This window comes from Odocoileus virginianus, chromosome 34 (assembly GCF_023699985.2).
Source record: "Odocoileus virginianus isolate 20LAN1187 ecotype Illinois chromosome 34, Ovbor_1.2, whole genome shotgun sequence".
Classification (NCBI taxonomy): domain Eukaryota; kingdom Metazoa; phylum Chordata; class Mammalia; order Artiodactyla; family Cervidae; genus Odocoileus; species Odocoileus virginianus.
In genome coordinates this window covers 29,086,446-29,099,779 of record NC_069707.1, presented here as the reverse complement: position 1 = coordinate 29,099,779, position 13,334 = coordinate 29,086,446, and the positions used below count along the sequence as shown (strand labels likewise).

The 13,334-nt window shown below is 36.4% G+C and overlaps 1 protein-coding gene across 5 annotated transcripts in view; it reads right to left on the bottom strand.

The window, feature by feature from the left end:
* HBS1L (HBS1 like translational GTPase) overlaps positions 1–13,334 on the bottom strand; it is an 82,536-nt gene that overhangs the window by 28,503 nt on the left and 40,699 nt on the right. For 3 of the 5 annotated variants that reach the window (XM_020883166.2, XM_070461433.1, XM_070461432.1), the window contains one exon: positions 2,600–2,708. In XM_020883166.2, the coding sequence (XP_020738825.2) occupies positions 2,600–2,708 (109 nt within the window). Of the gene's footprint in view, positions 1–2,599; positions 2,709–3,138; positions 3,162–13,334 lie in introns of those variants that run through there. The other 2 variants (XM_070461434.1, XM_070461431.1) reach the window with 2 other exon arrangements.

Here is a 13,334-nt window from a genome sequence, read left to right as displayed (position 1 = left end):
GGTCTGTCTTGATTATCTCATTTACGGTTCAGCAACATGGAAGATTTGCTTTTCTCTAACTCTCACAACATTTCTTCAATTTCAGGAAAACTGCATTTTAATTCACTAACCCATGCAGTGTTAGAGCAAAGTGCCAATGTAGTTAGAAAGCATTCTAGGTAAGTCTGTACTGAGTAAAAACTTCTGCATATTATAAAGTAAAAGTTAATGTATTAAGATTCTGAAAAATCTCTTAAGATGAGGTAAAGTAACTATCACGAGTTCAGAGCTATAATTACTGACTGAAAGAAAGAAAGTATGGAAGAATAAGTTTGTGAATATTTTTAAGGTGCTTTAACACATAATTGTTTAACCTTATTCTATTACTATAAAACGACTGATCTGCTTTTTTAAACCATCTTTCCAAAACTGGGAATATTTCCACATGTTTCGAGAGGCTTCATGTTTCTTTGTGAGTTCTTTAAATGATACTGAAAAGTTAATAATTTAGATTGAAGAGGTTAACCACAGAGTTATCTGTTCTCTATGCAACGTTCTAATGATTTTTACTCACTGCATTTTCGAGAGAGGTATTTACTATCTTTACTAATAGTGAAGAAAAAGTTGGGTCTTTCACTTTATTCTAAGAAATGCATTACCCTTTTTTTTTTACAAGCAGTCACTGGGAATCACATTATATAGAAACCTATGATGCTGAAATCTTGACTCAAAAGTGTTTAATTGTATTTCTCTGTGCTTTCTTGAGACTAAATAAAAACAACAGCCTAAGTATTATCCTTACTATAAATTTCCAAAAAAATCCTATAAAAGTATTTGATGTAAATATAGCTTGGTCCTTGAGCAATATTTATGCATTTCTAAGTATTTTCCATCTGTACCTGTAGACCTTTCACATTCTGATGACTTCTCCTACAGAGCCACATCAAAATACTAGCTCACAGGTCTGCTTTTTACTATTTCCAGGTGTTGTGTTTTTTTTTTAATGTATTTCCCCAAGGACTCTGATCAATAAGTACTTAAACAACTATTCTATGAAAAGAAAATAATGATTAATATTAATGGTCCCTGTCCTCATGAAGCATATAGTCTTATAAATTCTGAAAAGGTTGCATTATACTTATAAAGCATAAAGGTAGTATTCTAAGAATTACTACTTGAATTGAGCATTTTTTCCTGATCATTAATTATATATTAATAATTTCAATTAATAATTTAACAATAATTTTAATCATTTATTGAGTATTACTGTTATAAATACTTACAAACATAACTATGTATTTACTTCTAATATATAGTACCCCGTGGGCTGTAATTTTTAGACAAATATACATAGACAAGTCTAGAATCAAGCCCATTTTCTCATTCTCTTTTCTTTGTACTAGGCTCATTTGCATGTTGCTTTCTAAGCCTCTAAAACCTTTTGCATAAGATTTTAAAATCCCTAGAACAAGGAACTGCATATTTTATTTATTTTTTCCTTGCTCAATGGAATTAATTCCATAATAGGATTAAATGGCACTCAAGACATGAGAATAAAAAGGTATTTATGATTCCAACAACCCAAGACTAATTCAGAGAGAAAAGACATACACTAAGCTTTTTGTTATGAATCAGGATGCAAAATTATTTTAATGGGCTAAAGTTGCTTAAACTAAAAATTAACTTTTTCATTCATCCATTCATTCAACTAAAATATACTGAAAGCCTACTATGTCCTAGATATGGAGTTCTTTCCTTCACTGAATTTGAAATCGAATGAATAAATCTGGCTTCTATAAAATAAAAAATAAAAATAAATAAAATGAACGAAATAATCATTAACATTCATCCCAACAGACACTCATGGATATTTCTATTAATTTACATTAAGAAATACTGTAAAGGAGAAAAAAATGGCTGCTGAGGTTGTATTTCCTGAAGTTGAAAAAAATATATATTGTTTATATCTGATAAGTGTTTCTTGTCTAACTGGTAGACAAAACATATATAATTAAAGTTATGACTCTGCTGTTATGTCTCAAGCAACCCACTTTCCTCATCTATAGAAACTCTTGAGAGAATTCTAAAGATTGTGAAAAGAAAGAATAAATGAGTAATATCTAAGTATGACTTATTATCGTTTCTTATTAGGTATCTGTGAGTCTAGGTATGCTTTATTTTATATTTTGTCTTTGTTATACTGATCCATTTTATTCAGTATCAAAGTCTAAAAGAGTTTAAAGGTAATAGCAAAAAAAAATTTAATTAATGATTGCATGATTCACCAGCTACATTTAATTCGCAAACACTGCTTGTTTATGCCATCTAGTGGCATAAGGATGCCCTACCTCACAGTGCTAGATTTCACAAAATCATAGGCTTTTGACAGTAAAGAAGCTATACTTTATTTGTATGAGGAAATTGACAATGAGGTAGATTAACACACATAGATAAGTTTAGAATCAAGCCTAACTTCTCATCCCCTTTTCTTTGCATTATGCCATACTGAGGACCTATTGTACTTCAATGATTATATTATGCAAAACTGAAATAGATTCTTACAGTCTAACAAGGAGACAATACTAATTTCAAAAAAAGGAGGAAGAGTTAAAAACCTTACCTGGGCACTTCAAATCCCATAGTTTGCTTCTTTCCAGATACAGTCATCTTAGTAACTTTTGGCACAATTTCAGATTCACTTTGAGATGACTGGGAATCTATTGATTTTCCTAATTAAAGAGTAAAATATAAAAAGCACATTAATTCAAGTTGATTCCTAGAAACATTTATTATATATTAAATACATATTATGACAATTTTCACAGAACCTCATCTTTAAACATGTTTTTTTCTCTAAAAAAAATTCAGTGAAATATTAAAATGCTGAAAGAAATTCTTCTGTCACCCTGTTCTGGGAAATCCCCTCCTGTCAGGACTCTTCTATGCTTAACCCTCCACCAACCACCAAATCTCTTCCTAATTTTGAACTGACTCTTTAAGTTTCAATATTAAGAGGTCACAAGGTGGTTTCTGCACTGAGCCTCAATCTGACATTACACCTAGACCCCCTCTCTCTCTCCCCTACCACGCCCTTTCACAACACTAAAATTGTTCAGTCAGTTAGCAGATGGTTAAACTATTTTTAATCATGATACCTACAAACTGATGAGCAAGTTGAGAGTCTGCTGAATTGTACTAGACACTGCATATATTTTACTTGGTCATAATACTAGACTTAGTAAGATACTTCATTTGCTGTTCAGTCACTCAGTCGTGTCTCACTCTTTGCGACCCCATGGACTGCAGCATACAAGTATAGATACTTGATATCTATATAGAATATGGGCAAAGAGGTCAAAATTGAAAAATTAAGAACATAAAGGAAGATAAAATTATGAGCTAGGTCAAAGTAAGACTTTTATGCATCTGAACCTTTAAAAAATATATATATACACACATACATATATATATTTAATTCATGAAATTCTTTAGAATGAACTTTTATTATTTTCAGTAAAAGTACCATCAGGATATTGTCCACATAAAACTATGGAAACTGCACTGCTGCACTGGTAAGTGTATATACAGAAATTGTTTAAAAATTAGAAAAGGCAAATTAATGTATATAATTCATTCAAAACATTTGTTATCTGCCTGCTGTATGCCAAGCATTATGCTGGAAATATAATGTTGAACAAGAGCAGACATAATCCTTGTACTGAGAAAGTCCAGTGGAGAATAGGTACTAACTGATCACAAAAATATAAGTAAAATTAAAACTGTCACTAGTGTTATAATCCATATATGATTTGGTGACAAGGGACATGAAAACAAGGGTTAAGATGCAAAACAAATGAATAGGAATAAACTGCAAAGAAGAGCATTTCAAACAGAGAAAGTGAAAGTAGAGGGGAGAGGGAGCAGAGTTAAATGAAGCTGAAGGAGGAGGCGATGGTCAGGCAACGCAGGACCTTTAAGTCACAGCAAAGAACCCAATGTTCGTTCTAACACAACTGGAAGCCCAGAAAATGATGTAAGAACATGAGGGGGGAGGGAAATAGAGGAAAAGATAAAATAAATGGTCACTCTCAAAGAAGTCTGGGCTGGAGTATATATTTGTGACTCATCAGCACATAATCAGTTGCTGAAGGCACTGACCTAAGTGAGATCATGGCAGAGAATACTGAGGAAGAAAACAAGTGGTCTGAGGACAAAGCCTTGGAAGAAATGCAACCTTTGATCATTAAGACAGAGGACAGTAAGAAAGAGGACAAGGCCTGCAAAAAAGGTGAGAGAGGAAGGCTGGGGATGAATGGTGTCCAAAGTTAAGGGGATTTGGCATCACCAGATTCTGAGGCTGCTGTTCAAGCAAGTGAGAAAAACGAAAACATTCACCAGTGATGCGAGCCCTTTAGATAAAGGTCATTAGTAGAGTTAGCAAGAATCACTTGAGAGACATGAGGGGAGGAAATGTTAGAACGGGTTTAAAAGAAAATGAAGTTGAGAAAACAGAAGTAGCTGCAAGTGCATGTCCACTATCTCTTATGCATGATTCCAAAGTCCAAAAGCTCTAAAAAAAGTCAAGGTTTTTTTTAACCTCATTTGGAAGTAAAACCTGACCTGGACTGAAGTGAAGCTTTTTGCAGCCCTTACTTACTTCACTTAAAGTGAAAAGCCACACATTCCAGTGCAGAAATAACAATGTGATGATCATAGGGTGCTGCCCCAAATCCCATCGGGGATATCACACTACAGGTGTTAATGCTTTCTGAAATCCAAAACCTTCTGATTTCTGAGTCAAATCTGGTCCCAAGGGCTTAGATAAGCAATTGTGTAGATATATGAACCAATGACTCTTTAAAAAAAATCTGACTGGAAATGGGGGGAACATGGTAGAATGGTAGCAAAAATGTTATATGGGATCATCTGATGGAGAAAGTAAAATTGAGAAGGCCTGGTTCAAAGTATCAGGAAGAAACAAGATCATGTCAGGTGTTTTAGAATTTCTGACAATGCAGAAAGGGATGGGCCATAAAGCACAGGTAGAAACTAAAGTAAAATAGGAGAAAGGCACTTTTACTACAATAGAAACCAGACTGGTATGTTGAGAAGCTGCTATTGCTGCTGCTGCTAAGTCGCTTCAGTCGTGTCCGACTCTGTGCGACCCCTTAGACGGCAGCCCACCAGGCTCCTCTGTCCATGGGATTTTCCAGGCAAGAGGACTGGAGTTGGTTGCCATTGCCTTCATGTTGAGAAGCTAGAAGATGAAAACTCCTAATAGCTAGTTCCTATTTTCTCCAAAACATAGCAACCAGTTAACTGGTGAGACTGAGGGTGACTGAAAAAAGTTAAAAGACTGGTGAAGCAAATGAGGCTTTCAATAATTTTTGCACAAGAAATGAGTTGAACACACACCAAAATAGGGGAACTGTTGGATAGTACCAACATTTACAGTATTTAAGATTGAGATTTGCCCATTTAAGATTTGCAATAATGAATGTGCAGTGGAATCAATCTGCCTGCCCATATGAATTTTTCTAGCAATGTTCAGTAATTCAGGAAAGGTACAGAGAAGACACTGACTGCATCATTCAGAGGTAGGTTTCTACTCAACAGATACAAAAAATGGGCAAAGAAAAAAAGGTGGTTGAGGGTAACGGCAACAAAAAGGGGAGTTATTGAAATTATAAATCACGAACCTAAGCTGGATTAAACAAAATGATAAAGGAAGAGTGCTGATGCACTGAAAGTTGGGGTCCAAAGGTCAAGAAAAGTCCATGACGTAAGAAATACAATGAAGTGGTTGTGGTCAGAATGGGACAAGTGATTTCATGATTTGAGGGGAGAGGCAGTTGAAGGGAGGGAATTCATCAGTGAATTGCTGATGAAAGCTGAGGGTCACTGGAAATGAGCTGGTCAAGGAATTGCCAAGTTCAGAGCACTGGACTTGTTTTCCCACATGAATGCACAAGCTATGATCATGAAGAGCTCACAGCACAGAAGAAAACTTTAAGTCAGATGCCCAAGTCTTAGTGCTCAAGGAACAGTGACTGTGAGGTTGTTCAGGAGAGGACAGCAGTGAAGATGAACTAAAGGCTGCTTAGGGAAAAGACAGCGGCTTCAAAGGAGCCGAGATTTAAGGGGGAAAAGAGAGCGAAGGGATGTGGTTAGAAATGGCAGAAAAGAAAATAAAGCTGACCTTCTAGACCTTGGAGTTTGAGAGGATATACACAAACTAAGCAAGGAAGTGGAAAAAACACTGAGAAACAGGTTGAGAATTCTGGAGGGGTTTGATTTCCATGATAAAAGCAGTTTCAAAATTCTAGCAAACGTAGGAAGGGGTGAGTGAATGAAAAGGGAAGGGAGGAGACTGAGAGTATGATGAGGATGATGATGATGGGGGGAAGGGTGGATGAGGGAGTGGTGTGTGTAGGTGGGGAGAACACCCTGACTGATACAGACACATGGCAGGTTTTGGACTCTGTCAAAATAGAGGAAAAGGCTCAGCATAAAAATGTCTCAATCCAAGTAATACAAGGTTAATTCCCACTTCTCCTGCCTTCCCCACCCCCCATTATAAAATACTTACTAAGGTATACTTTAGGGAATATAGTGAATATAAAACAAGATAATTAAAACTAATTTTAATACCTTCTATTTTGTGTGTAAAAAATCCCTTGACTCACTTATACATTTAGTACATTGAAATACTTTAATGGTGAGTTTTATAAAAATTAGTTGGGTCATAAAATGAAATAAAAGGTCTTTAAGCATAAAGAAAAGTCACAATATGAATTCATACTATTTCTGGATGTGCTTAGTCGCTCAGTCATGTCCAACTCTTTGTGACCCCATGGACTGTAGCCCGCCAGACTCTTCTATCCATGGGGATTCTCCAGGTAAGAATACTAGAGTGGGTTGCCATGCCTTCCTCCAGGGGATCTTCCGAACCCAGGGATCGAACCCAGGTCTCCTGCATTGCACATAGATTCTTTACCATCTGAGCCACCAGGGCTGTTTCTGGGAATGCAGTAAATATTTTCCATTTCTGGTGATTTCTATCTACAGGATATCAAACCTCAAACCAAAGATGCAGTATTTCAAACATTTGGTTATGCAAATGAAAGCCTTATTTAGAAAAAAAATATATGAGTCTGAATATCAACCATTAAAGCAATGGTTCATAAATCTTATTTCGGTCAGATACCCCTTTGAAAAAGCTAATGAGAATAATGGGACACTTTTGACAGAAAAATACACAGCACACAAAATTCTGCATGCTATTTCAGCAGGTTCAGTAATTCCAACCCTAGAACTCTCCCCTTGAGAGAGAACCTTGCTTCAGCCTATTTTGGAAATACACTAATTATCCGTAGTCAATAAAAGCATATGCTCAGTACATTTTCTATTAAGCTGTTATTAACAGCAGTGTGCCGTGGCTCCATTTATCCAACCACATTACACAGTTCCCTTCATAACTAGCATCAAACTGATGACAGGTAAAATCTACTGACACAGGTCAGAAATGAACTAATAACTAAAATAACCAGTCATGGATCAATAAGAGAAACATATATCCATCACACAAAAATGTAAAATGTTTACTGTATTCCCTCATCTTCCCCCAACCAACTAGAAATTTATTTTCTGTAAACAACATCAAGAAATTGAACATTACATTTTCAAGAAGTCCCAAAGTAATGGCAGTATGGAATGAGTCCTGGATGGAAAAAAAGGAGCTTGGACTCTGTACTGCTCTACCACGAATTAAGTGTTGTCTACCTTACAGCTTAAACAGTTTGTTTAATTTCACTAGCTTCAGTTTTCCCATCTACACAATGAAGTAAATTAAAAGGTTTCTAGTTCTGTGAATGAGTCCATCATTTCCAAACCATTAAGCTATCCCTTAAATCAAACAGCCCCTTAGAAGGTAAAGAAAAATGTACCATTCCAAGGAAAAATTATCAAAGTCCTCCCCCAAGCCATGTAAAAGACACCCACCAATTCATGCTCACAAAAAGAAACATATTCTGAAGATTCATATATTAGTGATTAGCGTTTGGTCTCTAGCAGGATGAAGAACTGACCACCTTTTAGATTCTTCTTTTCGATGAAAATAACAGCTATCCGGTTAATTAAGTCCAAACTGCTTATTATGTAGACCGAAAAAAAAAAAGTCCCCCAAACAAAAACAACGAACAAAGAAGTGACCACTTTAGTCGCAGGGTCTGTACTGAATCAGCCCGCCTACTTGTCCAGTTCACCTCTATCTCAAGCAAAGCCTTCTTCTTTGCTAGTGGTTACCTAGTTCCTAGTGGTTACCCCTTGCTGGGCTGCTTCCTCCAGAACTGCTTCCACTTCCTTCCTGGGGGCTAAAATCTAAGTAGCAGAAACCATTTAGATCTGTCTCTTGAACATGCAATTACCCAGGTCTCTCTTCCTGAAGACGTATATTCAATGTATACTCCTTCCTAAAGGATTCAAAGCTAAATCTCCCTAGCTCTACGCAACTGTAACAGACTTGCGAAACTTAATGAAACTTGCCATTTACATATCCACAAGATTACCCTCTTCTGATTCATTCCTTTGGTCTTTAAAACACAATCAGTACTAGAATACTACACCTCTCTGAGGGTAGGAACTGCCTTATACACCTGTCCACACAGAACCCAGCACATGACACAGGGCTCTGCTCACAACTAGCATTCAAGAAAGAGTTGAATGATAAACCCTTGAGGGTTTAAAATGTCAAACCATGAGTTCATCCCTGTTGCTTTTGCAAGTTATCTTAGTTCTCTTCTTCAGGCAATAACCTCAGTTTACTTCCTACCTACCTCTTGCACTTAATACCAGCCACCACCTAACGCTTAGAGATCTGGGCTCTAGAAGCCAGTCTGACTCTTGCTATGGGTACTCATGTAGGCTCTTCTGCCAGGGGTTGTATATGCACAACGACCATGCAAAGTGAGTATAATTATTCCTACTTTAGAGAAACTAAGGTTCAAAACAGTTGCCTTGTCAGGATTATACAACCTTGGGCAGTGACACAGCTAGATTTAAAAAAAAAAAGATATGTATCACATGGTGATTAAAGAGCTTATACACTATTCTGAGACAATTATAAAAGCTGTGGAGATTAAGCTGTAGAAGGGGTAAGCAACAGAATTGTAAGTATGCATCTGAGTAATTAGGAACAACTTAACAAATGAAATGAGATTTGACCTGAACCTGGAAAATAACATGAGAAAAGTCATTTTTAAGTGTTAATGGGGCAAAAGTTCTGAAAAAGAATGGGCAGTGACAAAAGACATTTTTAAAGACTATATAACACTGAAGCTTTGAAGGAAAGCATTCTTTTTTTAAAAAAAAATCTTTCATAGATGTATTTTCAAGGGCTATTTTCTCATTCAATAAGTAGAGAGTAAAACAAATAATATTAAATATACTAAGTTAGGGAGGATAATTACTGTTTAAAAATGGGAAAAGCTAAATTAAGAGGAGGTAAAACAAAAACCATAAAAACTTATATGTAATAATGATTTCTCCATAAAATATGCTGCCATCTCTCATCTGTTTATAACTCCTTAACTTTTCCCTCGCCATTAATAAGGCATCCACTTCTTCATTCCTAGGATGCTTTAAACTCTATAAGTATCTTCCACCTTGCAGTAATCAATTCTAGTATGTCTAGAAATCTAAGTCTCTGCCACCAGAAAATTCATGAACTTGAGCCTAGACTGAGTCATCAAATACTCCAAAGACTGAGTTTATCCCATGGGCAAAATAAGGATATCACTACCTAAACCCTCTACCTGACAACAATTTTATAATATTGTATTTGTAAAAGCACACCAACTATTTTAAAATACTGTCAACTAAAAAAAAAAAAATTGTCAGATCTTATTCTTTGGAATTATCTCATCATTGTTCATAGAACATCCTTGCCAGAAAACTTCTAAATCAAAAATAACTGCTGAAATTCATGGTCAATACATATTTACTGTCAAGTATCTTTAGCTTCACTGGATACTGCTGTACCCATTAACCTCTTTTCATTTTTCTAAGTGATTTTAGCCAATTACAGGATCAAAAAGTGCTGGAATAAATATGTACCTAGTCATAAACAGGAACACAAAATTTATACCTCAACTTGGCTTGAACCTAGTGTGTTTTCTTAAATTTGCTCAAGTGTCTTTCCAGGTGGTGCCGTTGGTAAAGAACCCACCTGCCAATGCAGGAGACATGAGAGACCTGGGTTCGATCCTGGCCCCCCTGGAGGAGGGCCTGGCAACTGACCCCAGTGTTCTTGCCTCGAGAATCCCACGGACAGAGGTGCCTGATGGCTACAGTCCCCAGGACCGCAGAGTCAGACACGACTCAAGTGACTTAGCACACAGCACACACAAATCAGTCTAAAGAGTACACTAAAAAAATGAGATGGTATTACAAAATCCAATGGGACTACTGCGGGGGAAAACATGCTAAGCTAATGTTCACCTGGAAGAGTAATGTGGGAGAATGACCAATAGAATTTTTACACTTAAGGATAATGATAGTTGACTGGAACTACCAGATATCAGTCATAAAGCTGAAATAATTTAAATGTGGTAATGGCACAAAAACAGCCTGATGAATTAGAACAGAGCATCTGCAAATGAACCAATAGGAGTATATTTATGCTTGAGATACATAAAAATAAGAATTAAATGTCTGGAGAAACACATATGAATATACAGGTTACAAGGGGCTTAGCCCATGGCTCAGCAGTGGAGAATCCGGCTGCCAATGCAGGAGACACGGGTTCGATCCTGGGTCAGCAAGATCCCCTGGAGAAGGAAATGGAAACACGCTCCAGCATTTTTGCCTGGAAAAATCCCATGGATTGTGGAGACTGGTGGACTATAGTCCATGGGGTCACAAGTCAGACATGACTTACGTGACTCAACAACAATAATACAGGTTATACACAGTCTTCTAAAAAAGCAGGAATTCAACATGTGCAAAGAAATGTCTCAAATCAGCAGGAAAAGAATGGGTTATATTCAATATTGTACTGGGAATACTGGCTATCCATTTGGGGAAAAGACCCTATCATAGGTTTACAGTGTATCACATATAAATTCCTTAATGACTAAAGATATGAACATAAAGAAAACAAAAATATATTTAATTTTCAGGTAAGGAAGACTGACAAATTTTACATAAAAATTTTTAAATGTTTCCAATTAAAGATACCACAAGCAAACATACTGTATGTGGCGAAATACACAGAAGGGGTTAATATACATAAAGAGCTCCTACAAACCAATAAACAGACCAGTTAAAAATACACCACTCAAAGAAAGGTGTGGCAGAGGAAATGGAGGAGCAGGGAGGGACAAGCAGAAGGGAGAGGAGGACTGAAAAGAGGAGATGGTAAAAGAAGGGGGGGCAGGGGGCAGAGGAATAGTAGGATTTCTACTTTTTTTTATTAGCATCCAGCATTGCAAAGGAAAATGGAAAAAGCACCATCTGACACCATTGGCAAGAGTACAGCCTTTGGCAGGGTTATTTGATAAAAATGAAAGTTTACTATATACACTGTATTTCTGGAAATGTGTCCTACAGAAATACTAACACTACTGTGCAACAATATATGAACAAGATTATTTACTGGGGTGCTGTTTGTAATGGCAAAAAGATTGTAGATGTACCTCAATGAGGAAATGGTTAACAAATTATGATGCATCCAGACAAAGAAAAAATTTGCTTCAGAAAAAATAGTAAACCTACATGTACGGAAAGAAAACCATGACACATTAAATGGGAAAAGCAATTGCAATATTATACAGCAAAGATGCTATACCATTATGCTATTGGCATTAAAATGTCTACTAGAATGTAAATGAACTTTTAAAGTGATTACTTAGACTGATATTAGGAAAGAGGAAGGACTTTTCATCTCAAAATTTACATACATCTATGCTACAATGACTACATATACTTTTTATAATTAAAAATGTTTAAGTGAAAAGCATATATATTAAAACACTCAAAACATCAAAAATTCATTTCTATACTATTCTTCAGAGATGCTCTGAATTTTTATTTCATGTTTGGAAACAAAGGTACAAAGTTCACCCAATCAATCATCCAATGATTACTTTATATTCAGAATGCTCTAGTAAGGCTGAAAGTAACATTCTAAAGAGTTTTGTCTTTTTGTGTTAAGTAACCCCTTGTTAGGTTCCAAGGCTTCCTGACAGCAAGGACTGAATCTTTTGAATTTTTCTATTTCTACAACTGAAGTACTTGATACAGTGCACATCATTTATACAGGTTTGCTGAATGCTGAACTGAACAAACAAAATCATTTCCTAGTAAATTCCTAAAGGAATGAAGGTAAAAACTAAAGGGAATTATAAATGTGACGTCTTTGAACATGGAATCTTTTATTGGGAAGAAAAAAAATCATGGTAAAATCTATCCCACACTCTTACATTTTCTAAAGCAGGATTTCTCACTCTTAACTATTGACATCTTGGACAGGATATTTTTCTGTTGAAGGTGAAGCAGGGTATTACAGCATGCTTAACAGCATCCCCCAAATGTCCACAGATAGAGCCAAATGTCTGCTGTGGGGCAACATCACCTCCAGCTGAGTACTGCTCTAAAGAGTTATTAGCAAAAGAATCAAATACATATGATACACCCAATCACCATTCCATGTCAAAATCCTCCAGTCAACTCTCACTTGAGAGTATATAACGGAGGTAAGTCTACTTGCTGCCAGGCAGTCTGGGTTGAATCCAGGCCCTGAAACTTTACTAACTAACTTCAAATGAATCACTTCACTTCTCTCTGTGCCTAGTTTCCTTGTCTATAAAGTGATAACAATATTAAAACCTACCTAATAGATTAAGAGAATTTAATGAGTTAACACATGTAAAGTGCTTAGAGCAATACCTGGCATATATTAAGTACTCAATGATTCATACCACACTGAATCTATAGACACAAATCAATCTCTGACAATCATGTATTAATTCATGACGGACAGGAGGGAAATGTATGGTGACTCTCTCTGCTAAGTACTAGAAGAGAGAGATCAAAGACATGATACTTAGGTGGCACCAGTGTCAAGAACCTGCCTGCTAACGCAGGTAGACCTAAGAGAGGTGAGTTTGATCCTTGGGTTGGGAAGATCCCCTGGAGGAGGGCATGGCAGCCCACTCCAGTGGGTCCACAGGGTTGCAAAAAGTCGGACACGACTGAAGTGACTTAGCATGCACACACACATAGCCTCAAGAAACTTTATGTCTAAGAGAGATATCACACAAACATTATTACAATATAAAGCAGACACAGAGACAGTG